At 40.1% G+C, this 14,527-nt stretch overlaps 1 protein-coding gene across 1 annotated transcript in view; it reads right to left on the bottom strand.

Annotated features, from left to right (window-relative positions):
* The window catches only part of NF1 (neurofibromin 1), a 261,133-nt gene that overhangs the window by 213,848 nt on the left and 32,758 nt on the right, over window positions 1-14,527 (bottom strand). The window contains 8 exon segments of the mRNA XM_032217021.1: window positions 884-958; window positions 1,259-1,381; window positions 2,066-2,239; window positions 5,240-5,397; window positions 6,178-6,253; window positions 7,241-7,308; window positions 8,053-8,159; window positions 13,765-13,955. Coding sequence (XP_032072912.1) covers window positions 884-958; window positions 1,259-1,381; window positions 2,066-2,239; window positions 5,240-5,397; window positions 6,178-6,253; window positions 7,241-7,308; window positions 8,053-8,159; window positions 13,765-13,955 — 972 coding nt within the window.

The raw sequence follows: 14,527 nt of genomic DNA, 5'->3' as shown, positions 1-14,527 counted from the left end.
CAAGAGGATTCCACAGGACACAAAGTCTAGTAAGGAATTCACAGTGAAGTGGCTCGTCTATGACTGTGCCACTGCTTTCAGCAGTTTTCCTAAAGCAGGTCACAATGGTTTTGATGGTGACATCATCTTGCATCACAGATATCATAAGGAGGCATGGTGGCTCAGTGGCTTAAAGATACTGGAGAGGGTCTTTGATCCAGCAGTTCAAGTCCTAGCATTGGGTGGCAGAGTGAGCTCCCGTCACGTGCCTCAGCTTCTGCCCACTTAGCAGTTCAAAACATGTGATATTCAAGTAGATAAATAGGTACCACTTCAGTGGGAAAATAATGGCGTTTTGTATAGTAGCATGAATCCAGCTGGTGCCGGACTTTCCCCAATGCGACACCCAAGCATGAGGTGACATTGGTAGAGGAAGAAGCCCAGATCACGCTGCAGAACTTTTTTGAATGTGGCAATAGTCCACCCCATGGTGCACTCTAGATAGTGTGAACTGAATGAATTAGCAATTGTCGGCAGCCAAACAACTATTTTGTACTAATCCAGTAATCCGGTTAATGTAACATCACCATACACTAAATAAATAAATAACAGATATCATAGGCGATATCCTGTCTCTTTCTCTGCCTGATGATACAGTTTACCAGTCCTCTAACACCTTCCTCTTCTGACAAAAAGGATGCAGCTAAGAATAAATTTAGGGAGAGGGTTCAGAATGGATATATTATTCTATTTGTGGCATACTAGAGCCTTTAAAGATCAACAACCTGGCCCAGACAAACTTTATGTATAGCTCTTATCTCCCTCACTCCCATCTTTCTTTCTTGTTAGATTGCCACTAACTTGGGAAATTACCCAGGGATTATAAAATAACTTAAAAACTTACATTTGTAATTATACGATGGAGTGAATTTACCAGCACATAATGAAACGTGGATGGGGAATTCTGTGCCAGGCAAGTCTAGAAAAAACAAGGGGGATGGGGTTAAGTTTCCTTCATAAACAAATCTGGAAATCCAATGTACAAACCCACCGTCATTTGCAAGCAAATGAGCAAAACCATGACAAGGGGGCACCACTGTAAGGCATGAGCACAGACCCACCTACAAGGCAGGGATTTCATCAATATTTCATCAAAATTTTCAGAAGAATGAACGCTGGACTACAAAGTTCTTGATTCTTCACAAATCCTGGCCAGTTGACTCATTTGTCCAATCCCAGGATCAACTTTAGCTAGAGACCCAAAGAGCCACACCCTTACCTTGAAGTGTTGATTATTGTGGGGGTTGATTCGGAAGCAGGACACTAAGCAGTCGATCATGAGGTCTATGTCTGCATTCTGGTTGCCTCTGGAGAAAGGCTTGCTAGGGTTGAAGAGCAGGTTCTTTAAGACAACAAACACAGGTCGTGGTTATTACAATTAGGCAATGTTGGAAGAGGTGGGGAACCAACACAAGGTGGTTGAGCAAAGATTGTGATAATTCCCTTGTAGGCAAAAGTAGGGGAAAAAATAATATAACTACCGTACTGGTTTAAGCCAGATATCCATTTATCTCCTGGACATCCTAAAGGTGCTTTTTCAAACTTTGTTTTTTCTTGAAGATATTTTGCTTCTCATCCAAGAAGCTTCTCCAGTATGAAGCTTTTTGGGTCAGAAGTGAACTGTCTTCCAGGAAAAACAAAGTCCAGATGCCTTTTGAAAAAGCACCTTTGGGACAACCATGACCTGGATGACTGAGAATCTCCATAGAATTTATGTCATGGACAGTCACAAGTCCAGCATACCATTCCAGGTGAAAATATAGGCAACCATAGGACAATCCACACAATGGTTCTAAAAATCTTTGAGATTTACTTCCCCATCCAACATTTTCTTGAACCAGTTGGTTAAGAGAGAGATTTTTTTCAATAGAAAAGGCAGGACTTTCACAAGGTGAAGCAATGGCTCTTAACTACCATTAATCAACTTAGACACAATACCAAGCCAGGATCTGATAAACTGCCCACAAACAATCATTAAAGGTTCGGTGTTCAAAATCTCACACATACAAAGCAGACTATAATTTACCTTGAGATCTACTACCATGGACTGCACTAGAAGAAAAATGACTGAATTGTCTTCCCAACTGATGTATGTTGATGCTTTGCACAATTTTACACAAGCGATGGCTGCACTTTCAGTTAGCTGCCTACTTCCGCTGTGGCCTGCCAGCGCCTTCCTGAGGTTGTCCAAGAATTGTTTCTATAGTGTCCAAAACATATGAACAAGAAAATAAATTAAAATTGTTTCTAAGTTCAAATTTCATAGCAGACACTGTTCTGCCTGAAGATCAGGAGTCTAGGCAGTTCAAATGAATATAAAGATTTATTGTAAGCTCTCTACAAGAATCTGAACTACTAACAGTTAAAATAAATTGATAAACGTAAATGGAATTCAAGGTGGGTTGAATCATAGTCCCATTGTGGGTGCCAAGGGACTCAAGACTGATGACACATTTGACCCCTCCCTCAGGCTCTGCCTTGTCATCTCCTACACTACTGATACAAAAATGTGTTTGTTAAGGTTAAGATTCTAACATATTCTGAGTCCAAACCATTTCTGGAGTGCAAAACTATTTTTGCAGTGTTATACTCCAGTAGAAAAAGTAAAATTTGGAGGCAGCAGGTTAAATGCTAATAATATCTAATCATATTAGATGATTAGATTAATTTGTTCACAAGCCATGGTGGCACAGTGGTTAGAAAGCAGTACTGCAGGGCTAATTCACTGCTCACTCCAGGAGTTCAAGCTTGATTCAGCTTTCCAACCTTCTGAAGTTGGTATGTAAACCACTTAGAGAGGGGCTGTACAGTACTGTGAAGTGGCATGTAAGTCTAAATGCTATTGCTATATCACTTAGATTTCTGAAAGAAAGCGGGCTGGAAATCCTTCATAGAAAATGGTATACTCTTCATTCTCATGGTACAAAATAAATATAACAAAATCCTGCGCATAAAAAAATTTAGCATGTTAAAAAGATGGACTGCTCACCAACATGTAGTACAGGTAGTTCTCCCTTAGTAACCATTCTAAGTTACAATGGGCCCCCACCTCCACCCCAAAAGCTACTTATGACCTCGTTTTGGAGTTCCCACAGTTGCATAAAGTCACATTTTGGGAACTTGGCAACTGGCTCACCTTTATGGCCAGTTGCAGTGTTCCTTGGTTATGACCACAACTTTCTTTTTTTTTTCTTTTTTTTGCCAGTTTCTGGCATTTTTGGCCAGCAAAAAAATATCCATTGAAATACATGGATTCACTTAACAATCACATTGTTTGCTCAACGATCGTGACATTTGCTTAATGAGCACTGCAAAAAAAAGTTGTGAGATTGGATCCAGTCATGTAGGTTCCTCAACTTATGATCATCATGACTTAAAAACAGAAATTCCTGATTCTGTTACAATTGAGAGTCCAAGGCTACCTAAAGGCATTCATGAATGCCATGTTTTGGATAGGGCTTTAATTAAAAATCAGACGTGTCTGGTTGTTGTTTTGTAATGTTGCCAAAGTTCTCTCTTTTTTTCCTCAACCATGACTTGTTTATTGAGGTTAAACAGGGAAGAAAAAAGAGATGGGATGGAAACAATATATTGAGTACAAATGAAAAAAAAATATACACCATACCTATACCTTGTAAAGGAATAAAGCTCACAAAAATGGATTCATATCAATCAATTCAATCTATCAATTTAATGAGCTTATATGCCGCCCAATCCCGGAGGACTCCGGGCGGCTTACAAATACAAAATAAAATAAAATAACACATAGGGGAAACAAAAACAGTTTAATAGTTCATAGGGAAAACTATTTTAAAAAATCTTAACAAATATTGGAGTAGCTAACCACGAAAGGAACAGGGCTAAAGAATCAAACTGCCCCAACCTTGATGGCCTTTAGTGGCGGTACTACTATTGGTGGATGTAATTACTAGAGTGTTTTATGTATTTTATTATAGTTTCGTATGTGTTTTTTTTTAATGAAGGGACGCGGTGGCTCAGTAGCTAAGACACTGAGCTTGTCGATCAGAAAGGTCGGCAGTTTGAATTCCTAGCACCATGTAACAGAGTGACCTCCCGTTACTTATCTCAGCTTCTGCCAACCTAGCAGTTCGAAAGCATGTAAAAATGCAAGTAAAAAAAATAGGAACCACCTTTAGTGGGAAGGTAACAGAGTTCTGTGCGCCTTCGGCATTTAGTCAGGCCGGCCAAGGATAGTAGTCTTCGGACAGCGCTGGCTCTTTGGAGATGAGCACCGCCCCCTAGAGTTGGGCATGACTAGCTCATATGTATGAGGGGAACCTTTATCTTATGTCTTTTTATGTTATCTGTTCTGTGTTTTTAAACTATTGCATTGGTTTACTGTTAGAAAGAAGGAAGGAAGGAAGGAAGGAAGGAAGGAAGGAAGGAAGGAAGGAAGGAAGGAAGGAAGGAAAAAAGGGGAATTCAAAGGTCAAGCAGACCAATTGAATGCTTTCCAATGTTCAGTATTTTTTTATAGTCTGAGAGATAGAAAGACTAAAAAGAGAAATAGTAGTGCAGAAAACCAAAATAGTAGAAAGAAACAGAAGTACAAAAAGAAAATGACTTCTAACATCTCTCGCAAAAAAGATAAAGCTTAATTTCAACCCTTAATTTAGGATTATACTAAAGTATCCATTTTACAAATGGTCAACAGCTTTCATCGGTCACCAATCTACATGTTTGATTCTTGATGGCTATTTACCACCACCATTACCACGCAGGCAGCATCATTTACATACCAGTTACTGGAGAAGAGTGGGAGACTGACTTATTCATTAAACAGATAAGCTTCCCAAAGGGACCTCTTGAAACAGACCAATACAGAAGATTACGGAAGCTTGCTCCAACAGGACTGCACTTACAGTTCTCGCTTTTGCATTTGTTTTAAAATACCATATTTTTCAGAGTATAAGATGCACCAAGATTTTGAAGAGGGGGGGAGAGTCTTTGCACTCTGCAAACCTCCCAAAAACGGCCCGTTCCCCCCCCCCCAAAAAAAGGGCATGGATAGCCATTAGGTTTCGGGAGGCAAAAAATGCTGTATTCAATGTATAAGACGCACCCAGATTTTCAGCCTCTTTTTTGAGGGAGAAAGGTGCGTCTTATACTCTGAAAAATACTATAAATCAGCTTCTCCATATAAAGACCCCTGATTGGAAGATATTTCAGCTTTCTTTACCTTGTTCATTTTGTTTTCCTCTACTACATCCTTCGCAATGTCTTGGATGATCTCCGGACAAAGGACGAGGAGGATTATTTGCAAGGGCCAAACAGCTGCTTTGCGTTTCGTGCTTTCAGCAAATCCATCGACCAGGTCAAACAGCTTCTCTGCACAATCTGAACCAAAGAAATGAGACAACACAAAACACGCTGAGTTCCACTAACAGAAGAAGGATAAATGCTAAAATCCCTCCCATGTTTATGACAGTATCAATAATTAACAGTACTGCAAAGATATGACTCCTGGACGAGAGAGGGAGAGAGGAAAGGCAGAAAGAAAGGGAGAAAGGAGGGAGGGTGGGATGGAGGGAGGGAGGAAGGAAAGGAGGAAGGAAGAAAGGAAAGATCTAATTACGACCTTCAAGAAGAAAACAGAACACAGCCTAAACATTTAGCCTGGCTTTTTGTTTTCAAGTTCCGGCTGAGAAACATCTTGAGAAGTACAAACATTTTCTCTTTAAAAAAAAAAACACCACTTGAGTGGGACCAGTTTGAGATCTGCAGGCCAGATGTTAACACAGAAGACCATTTTTGCCTTAGTGACACAAGCTTAAATGTCAATTTTCTTTCCCCCAGAAAGATGCTGGGTAATCCCAAATGGTTAAACCAAAACGACTATTAACATTCTGGCTGGGATTGAGAGGAATTGGAGCCCTGGCAGCTACAGAGCCGCAAATTCGTCAAGGTAATGAGGTGAGGGATGAGGTTTTGGTGAGAGGCGAATCTTCCGAGTTCCTTTCAGTAATGTGGGACTCCGATCCAGAGACCATGTTCAAAACAAGTCATTTTAGAAGATTAGCATGGTTGGTTTGCAATTACGTGAGCTTAGCCATGCAGGGAGATGTAAGGAAGAAAATTCATCTGGCAAGGCCTCTTCCTGGTGGGATAAACTCTTACCTGATAGATCTGTCTGTGGTGTCTGGTATAGCTTTGTAAATTCATCCGGATAGTTTTCCACCCAGTTCCAAAATGCCTAGACGATATTTGTCAGAAAGCACAATTAATACAAAGAATACATTTTGTACAGGAGCTACATTTCTAGATGATAAATGATGCAATTGTGCCCTTTCTGATTTCATATGGGAAAGCAAAGACAGAAAAGCAAAAGTGCATAAAATGTTCCGCTCTTTCTCTGTAATGCATAAATCAACTCAGAATGTAACTAAGTGTACTACATTGCCCCTTACTAAGCTATCATTATGATGGCTATGGCAGAAAAGAACATCATCTGACCTCATAATCTGATCTTTCACTTAGTTTAAACTAAAAGGGTTCATATCAGGGCTGTCTTAACACATGGGTCTGATGGGCACTTGCCCGAGGGCGCCACAAACATAGGGGCCCCTTCCTCATCTGTGTATGTTAACCCTTCAATGCACCTTGTATCAGATAAATACATCAACTGTATGGCTTACTGAGTATTATTGTGTTTTTCAAGCCTCTTGTATTGTTCAAATGTTTATCATGTTGATTAGTTGTTGCTGCACAGCATGTTTTTAATGTTTCAACACCAATGTTGGAAGTGCCAACAAAATAAATATATGTAGTTTTAATTTAATTCAATTTAATTTTATTGACCATTCACAACTAGTGAATGAGTAACAACTAGTCAAGAGAGTTCTACATTATTATAATGAAAGCAGTTTATCTTTTAATACCATTTGGTCAAGCAGAAAGATGCTATTATTTTTCCATCCTTCTCTAGGTAGCCACTGCAGGACAGAATACCTGACTCAGAGACTCCTTTAATCTAGTATACCTAAATTCTTGGGATTTTTTTTTCTTACTATACATTCATTCAATTTGGCCCTTCTATTTCTAGGCATAAAACAAAATAGAGCACGCACTGAAGATGACAGAAACATGTAAACACATCCATATCAAACTCCATTGTCTACTTCTCTACTCAAGTTTCTGCAAAGACAATCTGAAAAAGGTGCAAGCAAGGGAAATAACATACCTTTTCAAGACTATTGATAACTGCCAGTTGTGCTGCTTTCTTGAGAGTTTTGAACTTAAAGACCGTCTCTGTAAAAATCAGAAAATGGGGAATTCATGTTGTAAATCAGTATTCACTTATATGGTATCCTTGAATGTGTTGGACTATAGTCCCCATCAACTGCAGGTATCAATGTTAGATTTGGATGGGGATGAAATATTTTACAGCCCAGCGTATATGTAAAGTGTTAACTGAGGAAAGCTTAGAATCGTGATGGTGAACCTATGGCACATGTGCCGGAAGTGGCATGCAGAGCCATCTCTCTGGGCACGTGAGCCCTCACCCGTTGCTCTTCCGGATTCCAGCGCGCTGGCCAGTTGGTCTTCACACACGCAGGAGCGCAAGAAACCAGAAGACCAGGTGGCCAGTGTGCATGCACGCCGGAAACCGGAAGATCATCTTTCTGGCCCGCGCATGCACACCAAGCGTCTTCTCTTCTGGTCACCTGGTCTTTGTGTGTGCATGTACACCAGTAACCGGAAGACTAGGTGGCTGGCGTGCATGCACGTGCCAGAAACCGGAAGATCATTTTCCTGGTGCGCACATGTATACGGGGCGGCTGCTCTTCCGGTTTCTGGTGCACACATGCGCCCCATTTCGGCACTTAGTGCCAAAAAGGTTCACCAACACTTGCTTAGACCATGATAAACAAAACAAAAATGAAAAGCCATTTGCTTTTATACACATGGACTTCCAATTTCAACAGTCTTTTCAAAACATATAACCAGATCCCCAGCTTTAAACTTTAAACTATCAAGAGCTTCATTGCATACCTTGTAGTATCCGCTTTAATTTAGTGCAGTCCACACTGATGTATTGCAATAACTCAATATCATGGACATCAGCATTGTCTTCAGAGCACACTGTCAATTCCTGCAATCTGCAAAAATAAACATCCTTCTTAAAATAGAGTATAAAGTTTGGCTGGTAAAATGGGGATGGGATATATAAATAATCTTAAATTTTATCTTTAAATTATTATAAATTAAATTAATTTATAATCTTAAGTTATTATATTCTATTCCATTTCAAATTGTATTTTATTTCAATTTCATTTTAAATTGTATTTTATCAAATTCAATTTTAAATTGCTTTTATCAAATTTTAGTAATAATTTGTTTCTGGAACTTTGCACTTTGATATGGCCCAAGGGCTAACCAATAAAGACTCAATAAATAGCAATAGCAATAGCAGTTAGACTTATATACCGCTTCATAGGGCTTTTCAGCCTTCTCTAAGCGGTTTACAGAGTCAGCATATTGCCCCCAACAATCCGGGTCCTCATTTTACCCACCTCGGAAAGATGGAAGGCTGAGTCAACCTTGAGCCGGTGAGATTTGAACAGCCGAACTGCAGAACTGCAGTCAGCTGAAGTAGCCTGCAGTGCTGCATTTAACCACTGCGCCACCTCGGCTCTATAAAGGTTAAAGTGGTTTTGAATCTACAAATGCAAAGGAATTAAGGATAATTCTTCAACTTTGAGAATTATGTTATGTTGGAAATGTACAAACAATGCAACAGAGTTAGCGTCTCAGGATTTGTTACCTTTGAAACGATTCAATACAGCAGCGCCCCCCCCCCCCCCGATTTTGCTAACTCTGTCTTTAACTTGCATTTGTATGTAAATCAGAACGCATACTTACAAATGAACTGCCAGCTATTAAAAATGTCAGCTGGGATTGTCCTTTTGCAAGCCAGCAAATCACTGAAGCCCTCCAATGCTTTCAGGAACCATTGAAAATAGGCTGCATATTAAAAACACACAGCTTGAGCAGTTCCTGAAAGTTCATCACCTTGAGAAACAAGAATGCCACCCACCATTTTCAGTAATAGGCAGTTCAGTTGTAATTAGCGGTTGACCTTAAATCAGACTTTCTTAACTTGGAGATTGATTGTATTTCCTTGTTCTATAAAGCTGCTGACCACACACCTCTACTTGAATGGAATTGTCTATTGATTTGACTCTAAGCCACTCATAGCATAAAACCATTTCTTGATTAAAAACTGATAACATTTCTATAAAGTTATTTTAACACCACTAATTTTATAAAATGTAGTGAGAAATTTTAGTGTGTCCACTGCTCTTATATAGGACATATGTGTGTATGTATGAGAATGAGAATGAATTTGATGGATGATTGTTGTTTTAAATTGTATTGTTTTTTATGTTTTTTATATTTTGTTTGTAAGCCGCCTGGATTCCTTTGGGATTGGGTGGCATATAAAAGTTTTAAATAAATAAAATAAATAAATAAAATGTATGCCATGCTCTCCCCCTGCACAAACTATGTGCTGTACAGAAAACACTATATAAATTACTTCTACTTTTTGACATACAAGGGCAACTAGACCAACACTTTGGCCTGTGGCATAGACCCACTACTTCACCATACAGTGAAGTGTCTGAATCAAACCTTTGTTCTATAAATATGAATAGGAAGAGTATAATCAATTAACATAAATTGTAATGGCATGTGGGAAAGACCTTGGGAGAGAGGATGAAGGGATGATGTCAAGGGAATGGTCAGATAAAAGTGAGCTTAGTCCACAGCTGCAGAGTGGGTGGGATAAGAAAGAGACTCTCCCTAACTTCTCAGGATGTAAAGGAGACGGCAAGAAAATTGTACTTTCAAACTAGCAAGATTCTGTTAATGCAGCTTTACAATAAAGTAGAATTAGCTCATCTGGTAATGATTCCTATCTGGTTAATCCAGTAAGGCCGACAGCAATACAGTGTTAAGATAAAGGCAAAGGTTTCTCCTGCCCAGTTCTGTCTGACTCTAGGAGGTGGTGCTCATCTCCACTTCTTAGCTGAGGGAGCCAACATTTCCAAAGAAGTTTCCCTGGTCTTGTGGCAGCATCACTATACACCAAGGCGCAGAGAACGCTATTTCCTTCCCGCCAAAGTGGTATAAGTATAAGTAAGTATAATCTTTATTGTCATTGTACTTAAATACAATGAAATTGGTACCTATTTATCTACTTGCATTACATGCTTTGAAACTGCTAGGTTGGCAAACGTTGGAGCACGTTAGCATCATGCTGGGCTGTTGACTTTAAACGCCTCAGCATCTTTAAACGCTGAGCATCCCCCTCAGTGATTGTATCCCCTACAGTGTTAAATATGTGCTATTAGTTTATATGCAATAAACCCAAGTCACTAATGAATTTTCCATGAGTACAGTTCCTTGATATCATTCACAGCTCCAGAATGAAGCCAGCCAAAAAAAAAACGAACGAAACTCCCAACCGTCCAAGCCTTGACCCCAATTCAATTAATTGTATAATTAAATTTACATGTGCATTTTCTTGTCTCATTTTCTAAATGACCCATGTTCTGGCCAGGGCGCTACAAATAACTGAACCAAGTATTCAATGTAAGTTGAAAAATAAAATAAAAACTTGGTTGCTTAAGTTTCAAATCTACAGAGGCATATCTGAAAACAGAAACACTAAGGGAGTTGTTCCATTTCACCCAGGCACAAAAATATTTAATTACTCCAATCTGACATGGAAATGAGACGGAAATCCCTCTGCAGATCTTAAATCAAAAACAGGGTTCTCCAGAGAAACAGCAGCAATATTACACTTGCAGATGGGAGCCAAATGGCCACCTCTTTAATGTCTATACAATTGAGATCACAAATTGAAGACATCAATTGAAATCAACCCCTATCCATCTTCCCAACCAATACAGCTAAGATGAGGAAAGAGAATGCCTAATGACATAACTCAAGAAGCATATTGATGTATCCTGTTTCATGGCCCCCTCCTATGAATATGGGGTGACATGATAGCAGTTTTCCAATGTGTATGGGGCTGCCACAAAGAAGAATAGGTCAAGAGAGTCTCCAAAGCACCTGAAAGCAGGACAAGAAGCAATGGTGGAAACTAATAAAGGAGAGAAGCAACTTAGAACTAACGAGAAATTTCCTGACAGAACAATTACCGTATTTTTGGAGTATAAGACGCACCTTTTTCCCTCAAAAAAGAGATTTTCACCCTCTTTTTTGAGGGAAAAAGGTGCGTCTTATACACTGAACACAACCTTTTTGGCCTCCCCAAACCCCTCCCCCTTCACCAAAATGGTTGTGCATAGCCTTTAGGAGACTTCTAGAGTGCTCCTGGGGGTTGGGGAGGGCAAAAATGAGCGGAAAATGGGCTGTTTTTTGCTCATTCCCACCCCCCCCCCAGCCCCCAGGAGCACTCTATAAGCCTCCTAAAGGCTATGCATGTCCTTTGTAAAACAAAAAACACGTCATTTTTGGGAGGTCTGCAGAGTGCAAAAACTTTTTTTTTAAATTTGCCTCTTCAAAATCTTGTTGCGACTTATACTCTGATGCATCTTATACTCCGAAAAATACGGTAATCAGTGGAACAACTTGCCTCCAGAAGTTGTGGGTGCTCCAACACTCTAAGAAGAGATTGGACAACCATTTGTCTAAAATCCTGAGCAGAGGATTAGAGTAGAAGACTTCCAAGGTCCCTTCCAATTCTGTTATTCTGAATGAGACATCATCTTTCCTAGACACAAGCTGTTGCCATTAAGACATTTAGTACAAAAGACAAAGGACACTTCCTTCAAAACTAGAGGCATGAAACAATTCTTTGGAACAGATGTTACAAAAGGTTTTCGAAGTTTAGCTGACACAACCTTTAATCATAGATCGGCCAGTGTGATGACTACGGCCTGAAGCTGTTCCTACTCAGAATGTATTTCCACACAAAAACGTTGCCTAATCCTATGCCTTTTGGGTGCACTGGAGGCTACATTTCCCAGAATGTTCAGTCAATATAGCCGATTATGTGGAAGAAGCTTGCCCTACAAATGGCATCAGTTTTGGATGCATCCGGTCATGAAAGCTTATATTTTAGAGAAAATAATAGTGAAATGGCTTCTCACCATCATATCTAGAACCTAGGATGACCAGTCAACATTTCCTTTTTTGCTTTCCCAGATAGGCATATTTTCAAATAAAGGATTGCCTTGTGATCACAAAGCATTTTAGGAAGAAAGTAAACAGAAAACTATTCTCAGCAGTAGTTTCTTTAATGTATTAAATATAAATTTTAAGAGGCTCACGATTTGCCACATACTTTTAGGTTGAAAATAGGCTTGTTTGCCTGTTTTCTGTATTAATAATAGTTTAAATGAAATCCGGGAATGGATATTCAATTTTATTAATACTCTCCAACTCAACACCATTGCTAGTCAAAAAAGATACAAGAAAGAAGTCTTCCTCAAATCAGGAAGCTTGTCTGTCAGGAACTTTTAATTTAATGATGGCGCTCAAATACAGGAAGTTCTTGACTTCTGATCATAATGGAGCCTGGGATTTCCATCATAAACCATGACAGTCGTTAATCAAAGCATCCATATGACCAGACCCTAACGGGCTGCCCTAAAGCAGCTCCTACAAGACAGTTAAACGGTAGACTTTCGCGACGTGCGAATGGCTTTACGCTGAGCCATTCTGTAGAATTCACGGACACGCTAATTTTCTTAGCACCAGCACCCCTCACACACGACTCCTTTGCTTGATGACAGAGTCAAAAACTGGGCATGCTCAGTAGGAGGTGAATCAATGTATTCCTATGGGCGAGGTTGAAGGAGACTTTTAAGTACAGAGTAGTTTGCCTCTCGGCAGCATTTCCACTTTTATTTTAGAAAGAGAAAAGAAATCACACCAAAATCTGGCTGTTGGCCATCAGATCTCAATGGTGCGATCTTGGAATGGGCCATACAAAGTCCAAAAGCTGTCAATCTTTTTCAAGGATAGACAGCATGGAACGGAACTGGGATCAAAGCAGTGGTGGGATTCAAATAATTTAACAACTGGTTCTTTGCCCTAATGGCCAGCTGGGTAGGCGGGGCACAGTGGTCACGTGACTGGGTGGGTGTGGCCAACTCAACATCACTCCCGTCGATGGGTGCTTCGCCTTAGCTCTTACAATGTAATCAGGGTTAACCGGAGAGACAGTTTTTGTAAGGAGGTCAGAATGTTTCCTTCCTGCTTTCCTTACAGGATTAGCCCTGTAAAGTGGGGAAAAACAAAAGGAGATTTCTTCCAACAACCGGTTCTCCAAACTGCCTGAAAAGTTACCAACCAGTTCTCCCGAATAGGTGCGAACCAGCTGAATCCCACCACTGGATCAAAGTATCGATGGCCTCTGTGACAGAAATCAAATCATGTTAGTGAGATCAATTTGTTTTCATTACTGCACCTTTTCAAGTCTCTCTATCACCTTCATGTGCATTCTTTCAAATGACAAAATTAATGTAAACCTTCACTGATAATTGAAATCCAAGCAAGCAGCCTACTATAAATAGAGCACAAGGGCACAGGAGACAGGCTATCTTGGGCAGCAATACTTCATTCAACAAATGTCTTTATCTGATTTAACTACAGTCAGAGGGTGGCAGCACAACTTTGGTGACATTTTTAAGACTGATCCGGAGGGAAAGAGCTCCATCAAGCACTCACCTGGTAGATATACGGCTGAACACCGCGTTAAAATTGTTGCAGCTGAGAGAAAAGAGAACCCCAGAGGCGGAATTGCGTAGCTCTGTAGCATGTTGATTCCCTTCACGGTAGGTGTGGATGAAATGGCAGATCTCTGGCAACAGTTGCTTGACCAACATTGTCTCATCCAGCCGCATGGTGTCTTTGGGTTGCTGGAAGACAAAAGTTGAGATGGAATTGCCTTGAGGTGTTTCCACAGCTATGATACTCCAGAGACCAAGGAAGTGTCCTTGACTCATTAGGCACCCAAGTATTTCAGGGTCTCCAACCGTGGCAACTTTAAGCCTGGTGAACTTCAACTCTGGGAGTTGAACTCCACTAGGCTTAAAGTTGCCAAGGTTGGAGACCCCTGAAATATTTTTCTGTAAGAAAACTACAGAAATGTTCAAGAGCATAGCTGCTTAAAACCTTCACTCTTCCAGTTATTTACCCCAACTGTGTGTACTTCTAGGACCCAATTGAGAATGTGTCTGTTAATCATGTGGTGCAGCCATGTTAACTGCCTTTCCGCACACCACAAAAGAGGACAAAACCTCAATACTTCTCATGGAGGATGTAAGTGGGTGAAAACTGGAAGTGATACAGAGACAGTTTCTAGAGAGGATTCTAGGAATAGGTCATTCAAGTCTCCCGTCAGCTGTTTCATTGACACAGCTAATTAATTCATTTGCTTACTTACAGGAAAGAGAGTTTGTACACTGTTTCAATCGAGGGGGATTGATTG

Source organism: Thamnophis elegans, chromosome 4, assembly GCF_009769535.1.
Source record: "Thamnophis elegans isolate rThaEle1 chromosome 4, rThaEle1.pri, whole genome shotgun sequence".
NCBI classification, from domain to species: Eukaryota; Metazoa; Chordata; class Lepidosauria; order Squamata; family Colubridae; genus Thamnophis; species Thamnophis elegans.
This window is presented reverse-complemented; position numbering and strand designations above follow the sequence as displayed.